This window comes from Delphinus delphis, chromosome 14, assembly GCF_949987515.2.
Source record: "Delphinus delphis chromosome 14, mDelDel1.2, whole genome shotgun sequence".
Classification (NCBI taxonomy): Eukaryota; Metazoa; Chordata; class Mammalia; order Artiodactyla; family Delphinidae; genus Delphinus; species Delphinus delphis.
Genome location: NC_082696.1, coordinates 12,715,064 through 12,740,523, shown reverse-complemented (window position 1 = coordinate 12,740,523; position 25,460 = coordinate 12,715,064). Strand labels below are relative to the sequence as shown.

Sequence of the window (25,460 nt, the reverse complement as noted above, 5' to 3'; positions counted from 1 at the left end):
GAAGAAATAGAAAATATGAAGAGACTGATCATCAACAATGAAATTGAATCAGTAATTTAAAAACTCACAACAAACAAAAGTCCAGGACCACACAACTTCACAGGTAAATTCTACCAAACATTTAAAGAAGAGTTAACACCTATTCTTCTGAAACTATTCCAAAAAAATTGAAGAGGACAGAACACTTCTGAACTCATTCTATGAGGCTAGCATCACCCTGACACTAAAACCAGACAAAGATACTATAAAAGAAGAAAATCACAGGCCAATATCACTGATGAACACAGATGTAAAAATTCTCAACAAAATATTAGCAAACCAAATGCAACAATACGTTAGAAGGATCATACATCACGACCAAGTGGGATTTATCCCAGGGATACAAGGCTGGTTCAGTAACTGCAACTATAGCAATGTGATACACCACATCAACAAATTGAAGAATAAAAACCATCTGATCATCTCAATAGATGCAGAAAAAGTTTTTGACAAGATTCAACATCCATTTATAATAAAAACTCTCAACAATGTGGCTACAGAGGGAACATTCCTCAACATAATAAAGGTCATACATGAGAAAACTAGTCAACATCACACTGAACAGTGAAAAGCTGAAAGCATTTCTTCTAAGATCAGGAACAAGACAAGGATGTCCACTCTTACCACTTTTATTCAACATTGTATTGAAATCCCAGCCACAGCAGACGAGAAAAAGGAATCCAAATTGGAAAGGAAGAAGTAAACTGTCACTGTTTGCGGATGACATGATACTATAGGTAGAAAATCCTAAAGATGCCACCAAAGAACTACTGATCTCAGTTATATGTGGAATCTAAAAAACAAAACAGGGACTTCCCTGGTGGTGCAGTGGTTAAGAATCCACCTGCCAATGCAGGGGACACGGGTTCAAACCCTGGTCCGGGAAGATCCCACATGCTGTGGAGCAACAAAGCCCGCGTGCCACAACTACTGAAGCCCGCACACCTAGAGCCCGTGCTCCGCAACAAGAGAAGCCACCGCAATGAGAAGCATGCACACCGTAACGAAAAGTAGCCCCCGCTCGCCACAACTAGAGAAAGCCCGCGTGCAGCAACGAAAACCCAATGCAGCCAAAAATAAATAAATAAATTTATTAAAAAAGAAAAAAATTTAAAAAATAAAAACAAAACAAAACAAAAACAGACTCATAGATAAAGAGAACAAATAGGTGGTTGCCTGAAAGGAGGGCAGGGTGGGGGGGAGGGTTAGATAAATAAATGAAGGGGATTAAGAGGTACAAACCCCAGTTATATAACAATTAAATCATGGGGAAGTAACATATAGCATAAGGAATATGGTCAATAATATTGTAATAACTTTGTACGGAGACAGATGGTCACTAGACTTACCATGGTAATCATTTCTAATGTACACAAATGTTAAATCACTATATAGAATGCCTGAACTAACATAATATTGTTCATCAACTATATTTCCAAAAGAATGAGATTAAGGTCTGAGAACTGTAATTGACCTAGTTATATGGCATAAATTTGCAGGTAACCTCATCAGCATTATTTCATGACATCATCCAGGGATCTTTGGCCACTTGACATGAAGCAGAGAAAGCAGGTAGTGAGTCATCCATGCTTGAGATTAATGCCATCGAGGTCAAGAATTATAGATTCAAGATTTTTCCAGTAGTAAATATTTACTCCCATTTTCAAATCACTTCGCAAATTATAGTTCAAAAGATAGGATCACTAGGAAATTTTCTAGGGACTAAATTAAGTAGCAGAGATACGAAAACCAAGATTGGTCTTCACCTTGATAGACATGCTATAGAACCCCTCAGGTAAATCTCTCCTTTGCTTCTTATCCCCACTGCCACCCCAGCTATTACACAAGCTTCCTAACTCTTCTAATTTCCTTTGTCCCCTTACACTTTTCTACCCCCAAATTCTTAAGCTCATGTAATTTTTCTAAAGTGCACCTCCAATTATATGATTACCCTGATTAGAAATAGTCATCTATTATCTATTGAAATAAACTAACAACGAGCCCAGTATTCAACATCACCCAAATTTATTTTCCATTCCTCTTTTCCATGGCTCACCTCTCTACCTGCAGACCTTCCCACTTAGATCTTAGATCAGCTTAGATCACTTAGATACGATCTTCCGTATTTTGAGTTCCTGCTCTCTTTCAAATCCCTCGAGTACTTTGTATGTCTCTGTGGCACTTATTTTACTCTGCTTTCTTTTGTTAAATGAGTCTTATTCTTCCCACTCTCCCCATTACACATTAAAATATTTTAGACCAGAAATTGTATCTTGCTTGTTTTTGTATTCCTATTAGCACAAAGTACATGAGTACATGTTAGGTACTCAAAAATAATAATAATAATGCTTAATTGAATGGAGTTCATTAATCAACTTTTTCTTTTATTATTATCTTGCTTCCTAAAGAGACATACCTCATAACTCCTACAGCATCATCTGAGGTAGCTAGCTAAAATAATGTCGCATCTGTACTGTTTGCCCTAAAATTGTGTAAAATTTTTGGTAATTGTTAAATCCTAAAATCTGGCCCATTTATGTCACTTTTCTGAGATGTCATGCATGCGCTAGTATGTCTATATCTTCATTAAAAATGCATTTTTTTCAACATGATTCCCAGGTCCATCCTGTCTGTACTTGTACTTAACAATTTATTTGCATAAATTGGGTATTAGTCTTGTTAGTGGTTACAGCACCCAGGGTAGGGTCACCCCATTCATGGAGTAAGTAGAAGTCAAACTGTCTCCACATCGCCAGCATAATGTAAGTAGAGAAATACAATGTGAGTCATCATCACACAGGCGTGAGTCATGGAATAACCTTTCATTAAAGAAAGAAACGGTATAGAGTAAAACTGAGCTGAGATGAATATTCCATTTAACCCCATCACCTCTTACCCCATTACACTTTGTGGAAAGACTCAGTGAAGAGTCTCAAGAGCTCTGGCACTCCCAATGTAGAAAGGCAATAGAATGCAATTAACACCCTGCATTGTTTAAATAGCTTACTTTGCAGGGGAAAAATGTCTAAAAAGGTTTAAATTCGGTATAAAATTGTAGCAACCACAATTTTAATCGCATACCAACTGCAAAATATTTCTCTCATTGTCTAAATAAAAAGAAGGCTATAATACATTCTGTCTGCTTGTTTCAGGGCTCAGTTATTAACCTTTAAGAATCTTTTCTAGGATAAAAGCCTCCTTCTCCAGCAAACATATCTTGAAACTAGGACTTAATCTAAAATCCTAACTCCTGTCATGGACCATGTCGGAACTTCAATCCCTATTATAAAAATTGCTGAACAATATTTCAAACACAGGAATTTCAGCACTTTTTTTTTAATTGGCAGCTAAAATAATAATAATTTTTAGAAGACACAAGAATGAAACGCTACCTTCTCTTCCAACACACAAACACACGTTAAAAAAAAAAAAAGCACAGTACTCAATCTGATTACTCAACAGCACGTCATCGCAAACGCAAGCGAAAACTGGGTTGCTGTTTCCATAGCAATGACTTTATGTAGTTTAACTCTGCTGGGAATTTAACCAAATCCCCAGCAGCAGGAGAAAATCATCAGCAAAAATTTTGTAACATATGGCAAGTGCCAAAAGATCAGTGAGGGGAAAAATAGTTTTATTTTCTCTTCCTTCTACTCCAAGGAATACCTTTATGTCAAGCTGTTTGAAGAAGCATACAGATATTGTTGGTCACTCTGTACCTAACTCAAAATTTTAAAATACCTGGTTTCTTCCTTCTTAGATTACAAGAGCTGTTGGTACTCAGTCAGGCTCTGCAGCACACTCGTGCCCAGAATGACATTAGACATGGACAAGAATTGCGTGCATCTTCCCATGACTATCAGGTTACTCGTCCTAAAGGAAAACTCAATCCGCGGTGTTATCTCTTGAGAACGAATGCAAATGCAATTTTATTCTCTACTTTGCTTTTGAAGCCATCCTCACCCCGGGGTGCTGTGTGTGTGTGCGCACGTGAGTGTATGTGTATTTGTGCATGCATGAAACAAACATTTTAGTTCTACTAATGGCCCAATAATTAAAGCCAGAGTTTTTAGCAGGAAAATAATAGATATGGTCCTCTTCATTATTTTCTTTAGTTCCACCAGGCCTATATCTGGAAGGATCTTCTAAGTATCAAGTTAGAGGCCATCTAGTTCAAGGTACTTAAATTCCCTCTTCAGTATATCTTCATAAGAGAAAAAATTGTAATTGACACGCAACATGCAATTGAGCCTATTCAATTTTGAACAGTTCTCAATGTTACAAAGAAGTTTCTTATGCTGAACCTAAAATTATCTCCTTTTTACTTGCACCACGGGCCTCAAAATTTGCATCAATTTCATACTTCCACAGAGGTACAAATTAAGCCCAATATCTTCATATCAAAACACCTCACAGAGCTGAGGCCAGCTTGAGTCTACTGCCTTCCATTCTGTACAGTCCAATATTGATCCCCCTGCCCCTACCTCATTCACCTCTAAAAGTAGGTTATTTTGGCAATGACTTCATTTACTCCATTTTTTCTAATTGTAAAGTAGATTAATTGGCCTAAATTAGGGGTATCAAACAAAAATGACATCAGAGGCCAGGCAGGTAACTCAACTTATGTTGAGTTGCCTTATGTAAAGCATCTTCACATAAGGTCACAGGGAGCAGTGACAACGGACACACGGGTCTATAGTTGTAATTCTTGGCCTAAATTACTGATACCAAATATCAAATTAATAGGGTAACTATGAAAATCTGAGAACTTAAAGAAACTTTCCCTGATTAGGCTGGGGGAGAGGGGACAGCTGTCACCTACGTCATCAGGCCACCCGATTGGCGATCATGGGACTTTAGCCAGTCAGCCTCCCCTCAATGGTGCACTGAAAGAATACAGATCAAACTCGTCATTCTCTCATTTTTAAGTATCTGCTATCAGGTAAACTTGTTTTACACTGGAATGAATAAGGCACAGACCATCAGGAAAGACCCATCATGACTGAAAACTAATCATTTTTTAAAAGTTAGTCTGAATAAAAGACAAGGACCAACAATCATGGAGTATTAAGAAAGCCCACATTCTTCATTTCCATACTCCAATAAACTCTTCCATTTGCTAAGACTTAACATGCTTTTCTTCAAACACATAAGCTGTGCTCTCCTTCGGTTCTAAAGTCCTCGTGCTGCCCCACAAAGTGCACGCAGACCGTCTGTCTTCCTGCTCACCATGTAGGAAGGCCCCTCAGGAGCTGACCTGCGAGGACCCAGACCTCATCTGTGCTTATAGCCCAGGGAAGGTGGTAGCTCTGCGTATGTTTGGAAACATGGTGGTGATGTCATCTACAAAATGTCGATCTAATCACCACAAGCTCCGGAGCACAGCACACGGGACCAATAAAAACCAAACCAAAACAAAACAAAAACCTCAAGTTTTACCTCAGATTGGTGAAAAAGTATCATTCTTTTCTGAACACGTCTCATAGTTGCAAGCATGTGGTTGGTGACACTTACAGCAGGTAATAAATGGTCCTGAAGCTGGAGTCTTCTACATGCGATCTCTCCTCTACAGAAGTAGCCCCTGGACTTAGCCCCACTTGACCGTTTAATTATTAAATCATTCGTGACTTTAAACATTCTTTTTACAATCGACGTTAGCATTCCACATCCACATACAAATATTCATCCTCGAAAAAGAGTAAATCGTTTCTTGGTTTACCTCTATCTGTCATCTCTGATCCAGCCGGCTTGTCTGGGACACAAAGACGATCTAGGTTGCTACTCAATGAAGAAGCGTCATCACTGGATAAAGAGTTCAAAACTCCACTTTCTGATGTGGCGAAGCTGGTTTCCAGGGCCCTGCGACCATTTGCCTCCGAGGGTGCAGGTGAGCAGGCCTGCACAGCGCGTGTCACAGACTGTTCCACGTCTTCAGCGGCAGACGAGCTGTCAACCACGTCCATCCAGGGCTGTCTTTCTCTAGATATGAGAGAAGACAAACTGCTGGGCGTCTTTTTTATGTTTTCCATGGAAGAGAAAGAACGCGACGTTTCATTCAATTTGGGTGAAGACGAAGATGCCCGCTGGGCAGCCTGTTTTTCACAAATAAAAGCAAAAGAGAATAAAATAAATCATGATTAAGTCAGCATTCTCTACTTTTCATTTTCAAGGAAGGTATTCCAGCGTTTCAAAAAGTTGCCAATAATAAAAGAATCAAAAGAAAAAGAGATGGTATTTATACCGGTATGACAGACACTATGATCCCATTTTCCAAAACCAATCTGTATAACTTTGAATCACTACTCTAGGATCTGAAAGATCTCCATGTCATGAATTACCCTACTCTTCAATGCTCTCCAGGTAACTAACAGACTCCTTTGAGGAATTCATTGGAACACTGAAGGACGCTTTGAGCAAAAAGTAGATTGCAATCTCTCACTGAATTCTTACCAATTGAGCAAAAAATCTTGAGAAAGGTGATTAAGAGAGGGAAAGCAAAAGCTGGAGCCAGACGGGAAGCAAAATAATATTAACTGAGTGGAAGACCAGTGATGTGGGTACGACACATACATTTACACCCTCAAACATTTGTCACAGTTCCTTAGCACATGACCAGTATAAGCTCATAACTGCAGAGTTAAGTGAAATAATGTTAACTCATTCACTCTTCAATAGTTTTAAAATATCAATAAACTTTCACCAAAGAAGATGGGAATACATATGCAGTCTCCTCATTCATTAAAGGGAAACCAAAAACTAAGAGAAGCGGGTTGATGGTGGGTGTAGGATCTTCTGAAAGCATCTCCTGGCATACAATCCAAGGGTGAATGCCAATCCTTGGCAAAATTTTCACCAGTCCGTGGAGAAAACATCAATGCAACATCACCAATGTCCTCTCTGGGGAAGGACTTCATTTATTCTGAGATTTTATCCTTTTTATATTTTGATGTTAAAATATATGCCTTCATTTGGAAAATGGTAATGGTAGCTACTAGCTTTTGTCTTTTGGAGATTTTTTTTAATGTTCTCCATAGCAAAATAAAGATGTGGCAACTATATGTTGTTCCTCCATTTTTAATTTCATTGGTCAATAAAAATCCAAAAAATCTAAACACCAGTGCTCTAGGGGTCACCCTATATCTCCAATGGCAGATAAGATAGAGAAGGCTTTTTCTGGTTCGGTTTCATTATGTCACCCTATGAGATACTCCTGTCAATTTCAAGCATTCAGATCTCCAAGGAAGTGGAGGAACTGGTAGGGAGGAGACTGTTAGAGGGAAGAAGCCAAAGAGCAAAGTAGGCTCCTTTCCCCAAAACCTCAGCATCACTGCAACTGACTCGAGATAGTTGACTGTGTTCCAAATTAATATGTGCCCAAGAATTTTGCAGGTTCTAAGCTCTGAGTTCTGATGGAAAAAGTCAGGAAGTGTCCGATGAGTGCCTAGCTGGCTGCATGCTAGACATGGATTGTCAAATAAGCAATAAATCCACTTTTTAGTAGCATGACACTAAAACATCTAGTTAAGATACTAACTCATCACACACATCTTCTTAAAAATAATATATTTGGCATGACGTGAAAACTTTCCTTTCAGGAATGTGTCAAAAATCTTTCAAACCAGCTGCCTTCAATCACCCAGACCACTTAACTAGGAGATCCAGATCTGTAATTCACTAAATAAAACCCTAGCTACCCAGAGGAGGTAACGCACCCCCTACCAAACTGTCCAAATAAATGCCAAGACTTGTTTACTCGTTAGCAGGATCTACGGAATAAATGTTAACAAAAATACCCATTCAGGCCCAGTCCTGACACAGTTCCCTATTGTGAGCTATTTTAGTAAAACTTGGCTTCAGTGGGATCAGCTTCCTTTTCTGAAAAGAGACCAAACACGAGCTTTTCTTGCTTCTCCTACTGATACTACTGTAATTTGATTATAGCAAAATGGGCTATTTGTGCAAAAACGCTGTTGCTGCAGCACGTTCCGTAAGCCTTTTTAAACCTCAAAACTCTGCTTAAAAGACTGAGGAAAGACACATTCAATGAGCATCAGAAATTTCCGGGGAGTGTATTCCTGCTTGTGGTACTCCTCAAACACACAGCCAATGCTTCCAGCCCGCTTTCTCTAGCACCACGTAGCACGTATAAAGTTGGTTTTCAAACGGAGAAAAGAAGAGCGAGGGGCGGAAAAAGGAAAAGAACCAGAGAGAAGGAAAAACAAAATGAGAAAAGGATGGTGTGTACCAGGTCAGAGGGAGTTTTCGTCAGAAGAGAGATGGACACAAATCAAAGGTTACCTGGAGTGCAGTTACAGAGGATCGATAGGGGAATGTGCTTTATAAACCCTGTGGTTTAATAAAGCTAAATCCTGCTTTATTATTTCTACCAGCCTCTAGCTATTCATAGCCATAAGGCAGAGAACCTTTAGCTCAGTGCCTCTAGGAACTATCCAAGTAACACACCCAGAAAACTCCCCACTGCAAATCACATGAAGGTAGAAAGGAGCAACAGTCTCTCCTCTCCAGCCCACCCCTGCTTGGCTCACACAACCCCAACCTTCAAGGGTCAGTTCAAGGGTCACCTCCTCCAGGAAGCCTTCTCCAGTGGCCTCAGGGCGAGGTAGGTATCTTTTCCCCACGCCCCTGGGCTTACTTCTATCCTGGGCTTACTTCTATCACACCAGGTAGAGTATCGTTTTATTTGTCAACTAATACTGTAATTGCTGATGGATCTGTTCCTCTTTTTCGGTGAGTTACTTGAGAGCAGCCTGCTTTTAATCATTTTTGCATCTCCATTTTTTTGCATTTGTGCCTGACCTTAGTAAATTAATAAATTAATAGCTAGTTGGTAATAAATTAATGCTACAAAGACTGGTCTAGGAAACCAGCTATGTGAAGGCAAACAGCCCAGAGCAGTTCAGTCTCTTACTCAGGAGCACCCTGAAGTTCTCTGTGAAGTTGCTATGGATGATTTATCCTAATCCTGGGATCCAGGGGTGACCATTACTGATTGCAATGCAGATACTCCCACAAAGTATTCTCAGAATCTCAAATAAAATTATTTTATTTATTAGACATTAATAATTGTATGTTGTTTCATTTATTTCAGAACATTTGGGCTTCAAATTTTTATTTTTTTAATGAGAAAATGAAAGATATTTTAAAAATCTTAGTTTTAATGAGGAGAGTATGTACATGATTAAATAAAAGAATCAATATTGCTTTTCTCCATTTTCTGTATAAGAGATTTTTATTCATTGAAGAAGCTTAGTTCAAAAGCTGATTAGCTCTAAAATTCTTTTCTCTGAATTGTTTTTAAAACACAAGTTTTAAAGAAAAGAAAAAAGAGTTGAAATGGCCACCAAAAGCCTGTAATTAGAAAGGAGTGAGTCAGCATAGAAATTTAAGCAGCATTAGTCAAAGTATATAAAAAATAAAAGAAAATACAGGAATAACTTAAGACTAAACAAAATACAACCAAATGAGAAAAAAAGGAAAGTACACAGCTGTTCTCTCCTTCCATTGGCCATATTAATGAAAATAAACTAACCAATTGCTGTTAAGCCCTAGGAGGTATTGTGTTTATAATTCTACCACATGCTGGTAGAAACATTATTCTAAAAACCCGAAGACTTTGTATGGTATACTGCCCCCTCTGTCACTGGCCTTCTGCATGACCTTGGGCAATGAGCTGCAGGCCGTCCATTCCTCACTCCAATCTTTAGTATCCAAGTGGCCTTGCAGAAACCACTTTACTTCCAGGTCCTAGTTTACTGACTTCCTGCCTCTACCATTACCCAACCCCTCCCTACCCTAGTCCATCCACCAAACAATAGCTAGAGCATTTCTAAAGCAGAAAATGCATCATAGTGTTGTCCTGCTGAAAATCCTCCAGTGACTGTCCATCATGAGTAGAATATCCATAGTCATCATTATAGCCAAGACAACCCACATGGACCCCTACCCACCTCTCCAGCAACATCTTCAACCTCCCCTTCCCTCTCCTTTCCAACCGCATGGTCTTGTTTCTGTTCCTTGAGCACGTCTCTGGTTCCTTGTGCCTGAAAAGCTCACTCTGTGGATTTGGGGTTGGCTGACTCCTTCCCATCACTTTGGTCTCAAGTCAAATATCACCTCCTTAGCAGGCTCTTCCCTGACGGTCGTAAGCAAAGCAATATCCTCCCCAACCTCAACCCCAGCCACTCCCTAGAACGCTGCCCCAGTTAATGCTTCTTCATAGCATTTATCAGTACTTAGACTGTTTGAATTACAAATTATTGTGACTTTTCTTCAACTTAGAACTTAAGATGCTCCACGGAAGAGACTGTCCAGCTCAGTTCAGCATCCCCTTCTTTGGAAAATACCTGGCACGTGGTTGATACAGAAAAAAAAAGTTGCCAGTGGTTTGTCTGCCTTAGATTATCAAAAAGAGCAAATGAGAGAACATAAAAGATATTCGTAATAAAAGGTAAACTTAAGCTTGCAAAGGTTACTTAAGACAGTTCTATTTACTTCTCTGGCACTTGACTTCATTTGTAAAAGACGGGACTTCTATGAGTCGAATGAAGTCATCCTTCTGAAAGCCAAGTGAAATCACTAGACAAGTGTAAAGTAACTTTCTAATTCACACGGGGGAATATTTGTATAGCTACAGATCTGTGGAGGAAGTGACAATCGTCACCCACCCGCCCATTTATCAATCCATTAAATAAATATTTAATTCGGTTCAAATATGTGTTAGACAAGGTCATAGATGTTGCGGGTAAAGAAAAAGATATTGGACACTGCCTCTAACCTTAAGAATTTAATAATTAGATAAATAAACCCGATACACAAAATCTATAATTCAAGGCAGAGGCTAACACCATGAAAAAAGTATCCCAGAAAATGCACTATAGAAATATAAAGAGTTTAGAAGAAGGAAAGATCCTCCTGTCTCAGGGGACCAGGGAAGGTTTAATGAAAGAAGTCACATTTAAACCAGTCTTGAAAGATATTTAGAAGGTGGAATTGGGGTGAGAGTGAATGGTTCCTGCAAGTGGAGAAACTTTGTAAATATAGGTACAGGAACAGAAAAGTCTGGAAAGCTTTGGGGAAATAGGGGGCAGTTTATTGGGCTGATGAAAAAGGAGGCTGATGAAAAAGGAGGAGACTGTCATGGCAGTTAGAAGTAAGCCCAAGGGCCTGAAATACCAAGCCAATGAATTGAGGATTAATTTGATAAGCAATGAGGATGCACTGAAAGGTCTTTTGTTGTTGAATCAATTTATCAGAACTGCACATTAGGAAGACTAATTTGGAAGTGGTTTTATTAAGAGGAAAGAGAGATTAGAGACAAAAAAAAAAAAAGAGGCTGCTATTTCAAAATAGCCTGGGCAAGAGCTAGTGCAAACCCCAACTGGGGCAGGGGCAAACATGGAGGCCCGGGAGAGGTTGCCGACAGCCCCCTGCCTGTGACTGACGGCCAGAAGATGAACTGTTAAAGCAAGAGGCGAAATGTAAAATCTAATTTTAGAAAAATCTTAAAATCAGTTAAGTGCTCAACCATAGAGCTTAAGGAAATGTTTTGCATCTTGAGGACAGCGGGTGAATTTTTCTTTCTGCCTTTTCTTTGTAAGTATATGTACTCACTAACAACTTTTCATCCAACTATCTCACTTGAAAGCATTTCTACTATTGTATCATAGTACACGTATCGAAAGAACATGTCTTTTAGTAAACAACTGTGCAAGAGCCATCCTACTAAGATTAAATTTGAATTTCTAAAATTGATTTTACCCCTTTTTGTGTTTAATCTTTGACCTCTGGCCAATGGGCCAGAGTACACAGGGTTTTTTTCCCACCCTTTGGATATAAAGGAATTGTACTTCTGAAAAAGCATCAAAATATAAGGACTCTCATGTTAAAATAATCTGCATGAGCGGCTTAAAACTGGGATATTTATCTTCTCTCATATCTGATCCACCTGTAGGTCTACCTTCCAACTACGTTCAAAATCCAACCATTCCATTTCTCAACTGTGACCTCATCCCAGTCATCATGTTCACTACACTAGATTACTGCACACTCCCCCTTAGACTTCTTTGCTTCTATACTTTCCCCCTATGCCACAGGGTCTCTCCCCACAGCAGCATGAGTGGCCCTTTTAAAATGGAGATCAGTCACATCACTCTTCTGCTCAAAACTTCCAAAGGCTAAGGAACTCAAAACATCAAAGTCCTTAATGGTCCACAGGCCCCATACATATGGACACAATTATCCTCCAACCTCATTTCCTGCAACTCTCACCTTGGTTCACCCTGTTCCAGCCATACTGGCCTCTTTGCATTGCCATCTATGCACCAAGGAGATCTGGACTCTAATTGCTCCCTTTGCTTGGAAAACACCTTCCCTGAATATCCACCTGGCTGACTCTTATACCACCTTTCAAGAGTTTTGCTCAGATCTCAACTCTCACTCAGGCCTATCCTGGTTCCCCTATTCATTGTCACAAACTGTCCTGACCCCTTCAGCTCCACTTCTTCTACTGACCTAGCAGATAATTTACTTATGTTGATTGTTTATTTTCAGTCTCCCTCAACCAGAAGTTTGGCTACATGAAGAAATGAATCTTTGTTCATTTACTGTTGTGTCCCAAGTACTATTTAGAATAGTAGCTCTCAATAAATATTTGTTAAATGAATGAATAAGCATATAAGCACAGCTCAAGTTATCAGACACTTTTGAAAAATTAAACTTAGGGGGAAAATATTTGTAACAAATTTTTAATGATCTTTGATCTCTTAAATCACTTTATAACATATAAAATTGAGTTGGAAATATAATTGAAGTCAGTTCCTTTTTTGCTCTTTTGTGAATTTCAAGGAATCACAGGTAGTGATTTCCACAAAGGATCTTCCAAAGTGAAACCTACAGAGTTCCATCTGTTTTGAGCCTGTGGAAAAACTCTCCATTTTTAATTTCTCTGTAAATAAATGGACGTTCTTTTCACTATCCATCCTGTGGAGCTTTCTCAAGAAGGAAACACATAAAGAGAAATCTGCTGTTCACTCAAAGGAGACCCTGTAATGTTCTTTATTCTCTGCAGAACATGGTCCCACCCATTAGAAACAGGTCCGAATTGGTCTGGTGCTGAAGTCTTACTGTTTATCTTTAGAGCAATCAAAATGACTGGACACAGAATTAAACTTTTAGTTCGAGATTTTATAATTTTGAGAGAATTTTCCAGAATAGTATGATCTTATACTTTTGAATTCATCATTCCAAAATGAAAGTTCATTACCCAAAAGTTTTTTTAAAAGCAAGAACTTGGGAAAGGTTTGGGTGTCTTTGGTTTTTGTTTTGTTTTGTTTTGTTTTCTCGCCTAGGCTTGTATAGCTCAGTCATGTAGCCTATGCCAGATGGAGCCTAAACAATAAGCTGCTTCATGCTCTGGATAAAAGTTACCACGATTTTTAAAATTTCATCTGTTTAGATAAAAAAGCTTAAATGTTGTTTTAACCAAGTGTCTGGCATGTCTGTTTTTCAGAAACAAGAGAAAACAAAATCTGCCTGGGAAATACGTGAGCGGGAACAACATACTCTGTTTCTAAGGAAAGTAAAATCTAACTGTTCAACATTTATCTATTTCTAATACATTTCTTCAGAAAGAATAATGTTAGCCTTAGTGGTCTTCAAAAACATGCTTAACTTCTTAGAACTTTAAGGAATAACATTTGATTGACGTTTAGAATGACATTCTAAAGAATGCTCCCAATTCAATGACCTAACCTACTGGTCTCACATCCATCCCTTCATTTACTTGTTTGGAAACAAGCGTTCTCTGGGCTCCTACTCTAACATTATGTAAGACTATCATTGTATAATGCAATTGAGCCATGATCCTTCATCTAAGAAGACAACTTTGTTGCTTTTACTTTCATCCAGTAGAGTTCTAGATGCCTGACAATGTTCTTTGTAATCTGTGATATAGTTTGCCATTATAAAACTTAAAATCACAGTATTTTAGAACAAAACTAAATCATATAAGAGACAGACAAAAATGGAGAGACACAGAGAAACAGAGATGAAGGCAAAAAGAAACTAAACAGAAACACAGGCTTCTCTATTAAACCAGCAAGGCACATCTATTTCATTTTTTCCAAATGCAGAAACTGATTTTAAAAGAAGAGATAGATTACTTCAAGGGAAAACTATATTAAGAGAGGCTATATTGTAAATCTAGTGCAAAAATTGGTCGACGTTTTACCAAAGTTTAATTTTATTTATGTCTTGCTTAATTTTGGCTAATCCTATTTAATAGACTTTTAATAAATATTCATTCAATAACTATTTATTTCTGGTCTCAGCTGCTAGCCAAATAAATTAGAAAAGTGACCACAATTCCCCACTGGCAGCAGATAAAAACAGCAGAAGTCATTATTTAAATGATATTAACACCTTAAACCCAGGAACTGGCAAATAAAGATTGAAAACCTTATCACACAAAACAGAAAATTCTGGCAGAAGAGGTCTGGTAAGTGAAGGAGTTGCAGTAACCTATTAGAACTTATAGTTACTCGGGTCCATGGATGAACGAGGGTCATAGTAGAATGGAAGGAGCATATGCTATAAAGCTAGACAGACCGGGGTTCCCATCTCAGGTGCTCCATTTTCTGGGGGTATGACTAGGCCATTCTACCTCTCTGAACCTCTGTTTCCTAATCCATGAAACGAGATAGTAATATCTATGTCCTCATGACCTGGGAATAGGAAACAATATGTAAGCCAGAAACAAAGACACCAACCACAACGGACGTGATGCGTAAACCTGACACACAGAAATCAAGAGCATCTGTCAACAAAAAGAAACAGAGTTTAAAAACTATAAACGCCATAGACTGGGAAAGAAGATCTGCCTCTTTTTTAACTGACAAAGGACTAAGGTACAGATTAATAAAGAAATCCTATAAATCCAAAATAATATTAGTAAGACAGCTAAAAATGTACAAAAGACTTGAGACGCTTAACAGAACAGAAAATCCAAATATCAAAAAAAACATGAAAAGATGCTTGACCTCATTAGTAATCAGGGAAATGCAGATTAAATAATACTGCATTTCAGGGTTATCTGAGGGAAGTAAATGATTATATATTTAAAGTACCTCTATAAGTGCTGGTATATGGTAGGTATAAAAGCCATAAGTCAACCTCGCCAAAGATCTCTGCTTGACTCTTTCTACATGCCGTCGCTATAACGCCCATGAACATCCAAATATAAAGCAAGTCTCCACAGTCTTAACGTCCATTAATAACCTGAACTTACACTGGATGCTTCCAAAGCTTAGACTCAAGCTTGGACTTCTCTCTAGTAAATATACCCAGATTTAATGCACCAACCCCACTCCTGGCTTCCTGCTCTCTTTCTGATTCTAATTTTCTCTTCATGTTATTGCCTTCATCCCCTTTACATTCATTTTACATCGTTAGAGTGCATGCACCTAGGCAAGGTATTTTCAATTCTTTCTGAGAACAAGTAGGATATAAATAAACATTATAAAACAAATCTTTGCAAGCATTGGCCCATTACCTAGAAGTCCTCTGCATTACCATGAACCCTCTGAGCATAATACATCTGTGGGTCACACACAAATGCACCGAATCTGTCATATAAATGGGTTGCTATGGAGAAGGCTCAAAATCAGCGCCCTGAGAACTGCACTTGCTCTTTGGCGAGTACCTTAACTTAGCGTCCTCTAAAAATGTATTAGTCAAGGTAGTTTCTACCCAACTGGAAGGAACGACATCCACACATTTGATCGATGACCAACAGACCAATTACAACGGTACGTACCAAAGGAGAGAGAGTCTCCGCAGAGTAATGAGGGGGTCGTGTCTCGACAGCTATTTCGGGATCATCCTGTTCACTCTCACTGTAGCATTCTATAACAAAAAGGAAAACGCTGAATGTTTCAGCACTGTCATCACTTATTCCATAATGCATGAGCAGAGGTTCTTCTCCATCTGGCTATTGCATTTCCAACCCAATTCAGAAAGCACTTATCTAGTGAGCTACCTGATACATAAGACTTTCCCTCTGTGAGGGTTTCTGCCCTCAAAGAGTGTCCAATAAGCAGAAAGACGACTAACCATAGCTCAGGGAAAATGAAACTAATTCCTCAAAAGAGGTGTGAGTCATACACTAAGGGAGCACAAGATCAGGAGTGATTAATTTTGAGCATAGGAATCTTAATGAGCTGAAAATGGCAGGATAAGTAAACCATCAATGGTGCACACAGAGTAATGGGAGTACCAGGCTGAGGACACAGACTGAGCCAAGTATTCAGAGTTCCCTAGGGGACAGGGTGGAAAACAAAGCTGAAAGGTTGCTTGAGGCCATATCATAGAAGGCCTTACATACCAGGAAAAGGAGAAGGGTTTTGTGTAGTTACTTTTTGCTCACAATCTATAAATATACTTCAAATATATAATGGGTGCTTATTTTATGGAAAAGAAGACCAAGGAGATGATTAGGACACTGGTTTCACAGCATTGCATTACACTTCTTTATTGTTTTAAATCAAGTTGCCACTTTTTCATTTCTAAATTTAAGACTTTATGATTTTGTTCTCCAAAGATATAACTCCCTACTTCCAATTTCCAAGTTTTATGTGGTCTGAGCATTTCAGAAATAGTGTCAGCTCTGCGACCCTGGCACCTAAATCCTCTTTCTTCTCAATATTAAGGAGTAACTTCATCATTAAGAAGAATTAGACTCTTGTAGCTTTTGAACCCTGAAAGCTACAGACTGAGCTAAAAATACGGCTTCTGTCCCAATCTGACATTCAGGCTCCTGGTACAAACTTAGGGTAATTAGTCTCAGCACACACCTGGTGGAAATACTAAAATATCAGAGAGGAAACAGTGGGCTGAAAGTTATCTGTCTCGAACATGACGAGATCATGTCTATGAGTAAGAATTCAGTAAGTGGGGCAATAAAACATTTGCATTGGCAATTGGTTGAGATCCCAGTGAAGCCTACAGCTGCTAATGTGTGGGTGAAGTGTGAAGAGCGTTCTTAGCCAGCATGGGAAGCTCTAGTCCATGTTGGCGAGCCTGTGTGTCTATGTCTGTCTATACATATTTTCAGATAATTTTAAATAACAAAGTACGGTTCATTAGAACAAGACTACATAGAACATGACATTGTATTTTCACCCTATTCTAATATTCTTGCTAAATTTTCAGAAATTGAAAATAGAACATACCTTCATCCTTTGTAGTGGATTCAAGATGGATTATAGCTAATCCAAATTTGTTTAACCACCTAAAATTCAAATAGAAAATAAATGTTTGACCAGAGACACTGGTTCCCAACATATCCACCTTTACGCTAGACCCTAAAGGAAGGTCTTGTACCAGACTTTATAACAAAATTAGGTCATAGTGCTATGGTCAGTCTAAACATTTCTAGAAACAGCCTAAGTTTGTGGTATGGAAACCTAAGACCTCTGGTTTCACAATACTGTCCGTACTTAGGGCATTCTTTGTCAGATAAGAAATGAGGTGGCCCATTATACAGCCAGTTAAAGTGGGCAACTACATTAGATATTCTAAATACGAATAAATATACGTTTTGTAATTGTGTATTTGAAATTCTTGTCAACCATCAAAATGAATTTCTTAACTTGACCTTTAAAGTTCTATCTCTTTAATTCTTAAAATGTAAGCTTATTTCACACACACACACAAAATGAAGATCATCTATTTTTAAACCACAATCTTTGTATCAATCAGTAAAAAGATCTGGCCAGAGCTTCACAGTTATTCCTAAGCTGGGGAAAATTTCAATTTCTTGAAAAATTTTATGTAAGGTAAAAATTGACAATGTCTCATCTTCCATTGATTTGCCATTTATTGGCAATGAATTTCAACTACCCATCAATAATGAAAAAAGAACTAGACAAACCTTAAGGAACACAAACTTGGCTTATGACTTCAGGCCACTGTAGTTCCTTTTCAAGGGTTCAATTAGAAACTTATTTAAATACACAAAAGACACAAAATGTATCTATTTCATATGTTCCTAGCTATATAACCTTCTATTTAAAGGGAAAATATCATTTTGGGGTAGAGATAATCTAAGTGATTTATTTCCCACTTCTTTCCAGTTTTCTTTATTTTTAAAAAATATCCCATAATGTGTATTCATCTTGTTTTGAAACATAAGTAGCCTAAGTCAATCAACATCAACAAAATGATAATAATAATGCTATGCATTTATTGATTCACCTATATGGTTTATTTTTTCTAGTCCTGTAATTCCTGGTAAATTACCCAGCTACACCCCACCATAGCACAAATATTGCACATTCCCAAGTCTGCAATTGTCAACAAATTAGGAACCCTTACCCAACCCTCATCCTGCCATGGTCTTGCTGTACTGATTATTTTTTAATGGGAAATATGTAATAAATTTTATTTTAAAAAATAAATAAAATAGAACTGCCTACAAGACAGAAGATGAGCTCCAGCCTCATTTAGAAAGTCCCCTTTTGCACCATGATAAACATGAGTCTCTTGGGCCACTTAAAACTGGACCAATACCTGGGCCCAGATCATGCCATAGGAACTGAAAAATGCTCATCAAGACTCAGTAGAAAAACAAACAAAACTAAGAAACAGAAAATGACCAAAAAAGTACAAATGGTTAATAAATATATGGGAAAATTCTCAGGCTCAGTAGTATTTTGGGAAATGCACAGGAAAATATTTTCCACCACTAGGTTGGCAAAAATTTTAAATATTGCTGATTTCTATTAGATTTTAGGAAAAACATTCTCATCCCTTGAGTCGACCATGAAAAACTGGAACAGCCAATATTAAGCAGGTAATTTGATGATACTATTCAAAACATAAATTTTCATCCCCTTCGCCCAATAATCGTAGTTATAAATATCTATCCTACAAAACACACCTTCATGTACATAAATAAATGTGGAAGAATATTAATTCAATAAGGCTTGCAAAGGCAAAAAGAAAAAACTGATACAATATAATTGTCCATTAACAGGAAAACGGATAAAGTATGGTACCAATTCCAAAAGTACCATGTTATTAAGAAGCTAATAAAAAGACTGAGATGGGGTGGGGGGCCTTGTAATGGCCTGGAAAAATCCTAACATACTATTAAGTGAAAAAAGCAAGTACAAAACAAAGTGTTTATCCTGATTCAATGTGCTTCTAAAACTATATATTTGCATATGTATTATACAAGACTTGGTATGCAAAGAAAAGCCTCAGAAAGGACACAGTCATATTGTGAAAAGTGGCTTTATCTTAGGGAAAGAAGTAGAACGGGAAGGCAAAGTTGGGGGAATGGGAAGGTTTTCGCTTTACATACTTCTGTATTACATGATTCTTTACAAGAATATGTTTTATGCATTACTCAACTAAAAGAAACACTTAAAAGTACATTTTTAAAAACTGATCAGGCAAAGCACCATGAATTTAATGGCTCACTAATTCCTAGTTTATTCCTGATTTCATAATTGTATAAGCTGACCCTGCCCGCAAAACAATCATCTCAAAGTGAAGTAGACAAACTTCTTTTTTTAACATAACAAGACAAAAAAACAGATGAATTGAGAATGCCTGAAATAAGAAAAGACGTTTCTAAGTTCCTTTCCAGATATAGCAGAAGACTATTGAACAGTAAAGCAGATTCCTCTCAGCCCTTACCCAAAACTCATATACCTTTAATTGCCACCATCAGTTACCTGCTGGGAAAAACTAGTGATTGTTCAGAATCTTGTTTGTTTTCTTTCTAGAACCCACGGGGTTGGAGTACCTCCTTTGCTAAGCACTTTTTTTTAAAAACATCCAGGCAGTAGCAAACTTTCTATTTGTGTCTAAATAGATGGATACACAAAAAGACATATTTACATAAAAGAAGATGACAGATGTTTCCTGGGAGTTTGTTGTATGTTAACTGGATGAGAATGTGTGCGTTGAAGAAGCACAAGTGTTAAGAAACTGATGTACAAAATGACATTTTTCCCACAAACACCGTCTGAGAAAGGCAGCTACCACCAGTCTTTGTTTAGAAACCAACCCTTTCATTACCTTTAATTACTCACCCCTATACTTGTCAATTGAGGGTCCCTGCAGAACACACAGTGCTTCTATTAAACTTAACTACCTTTTCCTTCATCATCACTGAGAGAAACGTCACCACCCAAAAAGGCAGTTTCCCAAGGAGGCGAAATTCTGAAACAGGATCCATCTCTCCAGATACCACTCCCTCCTTCCCTAGCACCTCTGCATCTCACTAAGAAATACCCAGATGCACTCCGTTCTAGCTTAAACAGACCTCATCAGTAAGAAAGGAAGCTCTTCAGGGGCTACTGCAGAACAAAGCTTTAGGGCTTCCCTGGTGGCGCAGTGGTTCAGAATCTGCCTGCTAATGCAGGGGACAAGGGTTCGAGCCCTGGTCTGGAAGGATCCCACATGCCGTGGAGCAACTAGGCCCGTGAGCCACAACTACTGAGCCTGCACGACTGGAGCCTGTGTTCCGCAACGAGAGGCTGCAATAGTTAAGAGGCCTGCGCACAGCAATGAAGAGCGGCCCCCGCTTGCCGCAACTAGAGAAAGCCCACACACAGAAACGAAGACCCAACACAGCCAAAAATAAAAATTAAGTAATTAATAAAAAAAAAAAAAAAGCTTTAACCCCCCTCCCCCGCAGCGCCTACTCTTGTGGGAGAAGTTAACTTTCGGGATTCCGCATTGTTGGCTATTAGAAAAACCATCTTCAGAATAATAAAGCTTAATAATGACATTATAAATGAAAAATTATGATACATTAATTGTGATACACTCAGGCACAGACAAAATGGGCCATTTATTTATGAGTAGCCAGACGGACAATTTTTGAGTATAAAGGTCACTGAGAGATTCAAATATATGGGTCATGACACCTCACATTCAAATTTCAATTTTACATCTTGTTTGTAAGCTGGAAAGATAAACAAATACTAAAATAATTTCAAGTAAAATTAACAGATCTTCACAGCATAGATAGGCCATGAGATCTTGGCTTTCATAACTATAAAAGGCTTTGGTTTAACGTCAAATAGGCAGAGAGTGTAGCTAATAATCATGCAACTGTACTTGCCATTAGATAGAGCTCTGCAAAGGGAGTATGTTGAAAAGTGAAGATAAATGGGCCAGAAATGTAAACAAAAACTGGAGGACTGGGTGGGCAGGGAGCTAAATAACTGGTGTGTGATTTAGAAAGCACATCTGCCTGAAATAGAGCTGACTCAGATAATCTTGTAAGGGTCTCACACTTTTACTGGCTTAAAATGTGTTTCACTGTGTAGGTAGAGAAATTCTCTCGGTAACAAAACCTTTCGCAGTCATTGTTTTTCTGGTAAACTCAGTCTTACTCTGCCCTTGTTGGAGAGAACAGAACGACTTTGAAAGAACCAGTCACAGGATGAATGGGAAGGATGTGGACCGGAAGAAAGCTGGAGATACAAGAAGCTGTTTGGGAGAAGCCAGGCACCAAGGGAACCTATGGGGGTGGGGAGAGGTTGCTGACGGGCAGCCCTGTTTCACCACCATTAAAGCTTAGAAAGGACCACTTGGGATTGATGGATGGCTCGGCTCCGGACTGACACTCACTACTATATGATTCCAAGGACCGCTGGGCAAGACACTAAGCTTTCCAAGCACCTAGACCTTGCTAGTCAATAGGATTTAGCGTTACCAACGCAAATAAAAAGAGAAATAAAGAGCTTTGACTGTGAAGTTTTTATCTCCTCCTTTTGTGTATCTGCTCTTATTTTTCTCAGATGCTTGAGAAAGCTGGTGGGGGGGGGAGTTAAAAGTCAAAAAGAGGATAGAAACAACTTCTTTCCTTGTCCAAGTAAATTAAAGACTTGTTTGGAAGACGCCGTTGTCAGTACCTTGCTTTGTCATTTCTAACGCAGGGTTCTCTAACTTTCTCTGGTAAAGAGCAATTCCGCCCTCATCTAAAGGTTTGTGGTGGCGAGATAAATGCAGGGAACAGATGAGAATGCTTCTAGGGAGAAAAGGCTTCCCTGGGGATATGGTGTAAGGCATTCTCTGTGTGTGTGTGTGTACTCCTGCTCATATATGTTTAGTAAAAAGCAGCTTTTTTTTCCTTTACATTTCTAAAGCAAGAGGCCAAAGAGAAATTACAGAGAACAGATAGATAAGAAAATCATTATGTCTAAATAAATTAATATGAGGGGTGGGATAAGGAGGGTGGGAGGGAGGCTCAGGAGGGAGGGGATATGGGGACACGTGTTGCACATGGCTGATTCGCTTTGCTGTACCACAGACACTAACACGGTATTGTGATGCAATTATACTCCAATAAAGATCTATTAAAAGATAAACTGATTAATAGATATAAATATATAATTAAATATAAAAATATAAATAGATTAAACGATAAGCTCTGTGAATGGAGGGATTATGTCCATATTTTTCAGGTCTAGTGCCTGGGATCTGCTGCAAGGAAGCGCATAATAGTTATTCCATACATATACATTTTTTTCATACATATATTTTTAATTAATTAAGTGAAAGTAATAAGAAACACTGAATTCTGAGACTAGGACTTAAATAGAATGCCCTCTGGTGCCTCAAGCACCTTAAATATATAGAGCCTCATCCAAGTAAGAGCCACTGCGATCTCACCGTAATCTAAACCAGCAGGGGATGTCGCAAGACGAGTAACACTCTACCAGTATATTCCACTTACTTAAACTGAGCAAACAGGAAGTGGAGTTAGGGATATGTATTTATATTAGAGGTACTCTAAACAAAGATGTTTTGCAAAATTTGGGGACAGAACATGGAGAGATGATAACCATGAATCATGATAATCACACAGCAACTATGAAATGCTGCAGATATTTTTTGTGTAGAATTCTGAAAGCTGTGAGATCGGTTACACCATTCTTTCGAGCCTTTCTCCCTGTGATGCTGATTCTCATATTAACATTTTCTTATAATGTCTTCTATTCCTTTCTCAACTTAGTGGTTCCCTCAGAAGAATCTTATTACTTCTTCCTAAAATAGCCATTTTGATCTGTGTAGCTCTCCAAAATGCTTCTAAATACTAGAAAAGAAAGCGAGAAGACTTTATAACTGCTAAGGAGATTAATCCTTAAAGCAGCAGAAATAAAAAAATAATAATTGATATGCACATGTGCTTAAAATTCAGACACCTGACCAAAGTAATCTATTCCCATAAAGATTGGATTTAGTGATGGTTCTCTACTTACAGGTTCATTTCCTGCACATTCTCAGCTGCAAAATAAAAGGTCTTGATCTGTGGATGGCTGATCTTAAAAGCACTTGAAGGGGGAAAAGCATAGACACATAAGAAATTAGAAGTTAGTGTAGTCAACAGTGTAGTCGAAAGTAAAACAGTCAAATATAAGTATGGTAAGTTCATCTGCTTTCTTTGTTAATTTACAAAAACAAAAGTTTTAGTTACGTTAAATACCCATTGTCTAATCTCTATTTTATGTAGAGAGCAGAGGGGTAATTCATCATGTCAGGACATCCAGACCAGGACTGAGTCATGGCTGATCAATAGTTTCTATTTAAAACATATGGATATATTCTTTTATTTTCATTTGCTGTTTTGCTATAAATAGACAATAAATTAAAATATAAAGTGATAGATGTATCACTTCAAAATACTCAGATCAATTCCTTCAAACAAAGTATTCATTCAAATTCAATCAAGCATATACAATAATTGTATTTACAGAAAAACAATCAAGTATAAAACTTCTACACTGTGAAAACACATCAAAAACTTTATCCAAGCTATTCTCTATTAGTAAAGGAAAAATATAAGGCAGATTTTTCGTTTAAAAGAAAAGTATAGAACATTGAAGATAACAAAGTATTTCCCTTTTACCATTTAGACAGGAAGTCCTGCTGTATGGGCCAGAGATTTTGTAAATGACCAGTGTGGTCAAAACCACAACCTCGTGTATCACTAAAGATAGGAAGCTATATCAGAATGGCAAAGACCTAAAGCCAACACCAGTTTATTCATTAAAAATAAACTAATCAATTGCTGTCACTAGGAACACAGGTCAATAGGGAACTGCCCCACTCTAATAAAACAGGAAAAGATGTCAAAAGCAGAATAAAGAATAAGTGAAAGGTGAAGAGGGCACATATGCAAAATGCAGCTGGATCCTATCATGGGAAGAGCACTTAACTGGGAGTCTGGCTAGCTGGTCTAGAGTCATGGGCTGGTGACTCTTGGCTCCTGTCTGCTCTCAAACCTTTTGGACTTCCGTTATATCAGGGGGCTAATCCCCAAGTCTAAGACATCTCAGAGAATTCAATTTCAAGGATGTTACTGACAATTTCATGAACTAAGAAAAAGAAACTGGTTTGGTATCATATCTGCAGCTCTGGTGACTCCTATGTAGTCATTCTCTTTACAAGGACACAGCCTTGACATCTCATCACCCTGCCAGTCCTGGATGGCAGCTTGCTTTTCACTGGATCACAGACACCATCATTAACAGCACGCCCTGCTAGGGCTCCGTGGGGTTTTAAAATCCATCTGCTCCACAAAATGAAATTCCAGAAGACAAGAGGTTAAAAGCTTCTATTATTGTTTGGGGTTCCAACCCATAAAGTCAAAATTCTCAGACATTTGAATGTCACCATCATTAACTTCCACATCACCTTATCACCTGAGGAACATTATAAAGAGATGTTATCCTGGCTCCATATTTTGTGGAAAATGATAGACAACTTACTGCTTTTTCTTGCATTCAGATGCTCTCTCTACAGTGAAATCAGGTAGGTTGATAAATCCATCAGCTTTCTCTGCCTGAAACAAATACATACACTAATATGAATAAAAGTGTCCATCTTAGCAGTTCACTTATTGGGATCATATATGTTGAATAGAGATAGAGTAAGTGAAATGGAGGTGTGTCAAAAGATACCCCTCTGGGCTTCCCTGGTGGCACAGTGGTTGAGAGTCTGCCTGCTGATGCAGGGGACACGGGTTCGTGCCCCGGTCCGGGAAGATCCCACATGCCGCGGAGCGGCTGGGCCCGTGAGCCATGGCCGCTGAGCCTGCGCGTCCGGAGCCTGTGCTCCAAAGCAGGAGAGGCCACAGCAGTGAGAGGCCCGCGTACCACGAAAAAAAAAAAAAAAAGATACCCCTCTGAATCAGCATTGGACTTATCCTAGATACATATTTTTAAGAGGAATTAATATTCTTCTGATAAATCATCCAGAATCTTTCCCTGAGAAGTAACATGGCACAGTTTAGGGACAGCCAATGTGTGGCACAAGTAGGACCTGCCCGACCCCTTTTTGTCTTCCTAGAAAACATCAGAGCTCACCTATCAGAGCTCCAC

At 38.4% G+C, this 25,460-nt stretch overlaps 2 protein-coding genes across 2 annotated transcripts in view; one reads left to right on the top strand and one right to left on the bottom strand.

Moving 5' to 3' along the window:
• IPCEF1 (interaction protein for cytohesin exchange factors 1) overlaps positions 1 to 25,460 on the bottom strand; it is a 93,905-nt gene that overhangs the window by 22,552 nt on the left and 45,893 nt on the right. Inside the window, exons 5-9 of the mRNA XM_060029739.1 lie at positions 24,849 to 24,922; positions 23,340 to 23,411; positions 17,286 to 17,344; positions 15,872 to 15,960; positions 5,759 to 6,131 (exon numbers count right to left, since the gene is read on the bottom strand). Of these exons, the coding sequence (XP_059885722.1) occupies positions 5,759 to 6,131; positions 15,872 to 15,960; positions 17,286 to 17,344; positions 23,340 to 23,411; positions 24,849 to 24,922 (667 nt within the window). The remainder of the gene's footprint in view (positions 1 to 5,758; positions 6,132 to 15,871; positions 15,961 to 17,285; positions 17,345 to 23,339; positions 23,412 to 24,848; positions 24,923 to 25,460) is intronic.
• Positions 1 to 25,460, top strand: part of OPRM1 (opioid receptor mu 1) — a 158,449-nt gene that overhangs the window by 101,625 nt on the left and 31,364 nt on the right. The window lies entirely within an intron of this gene.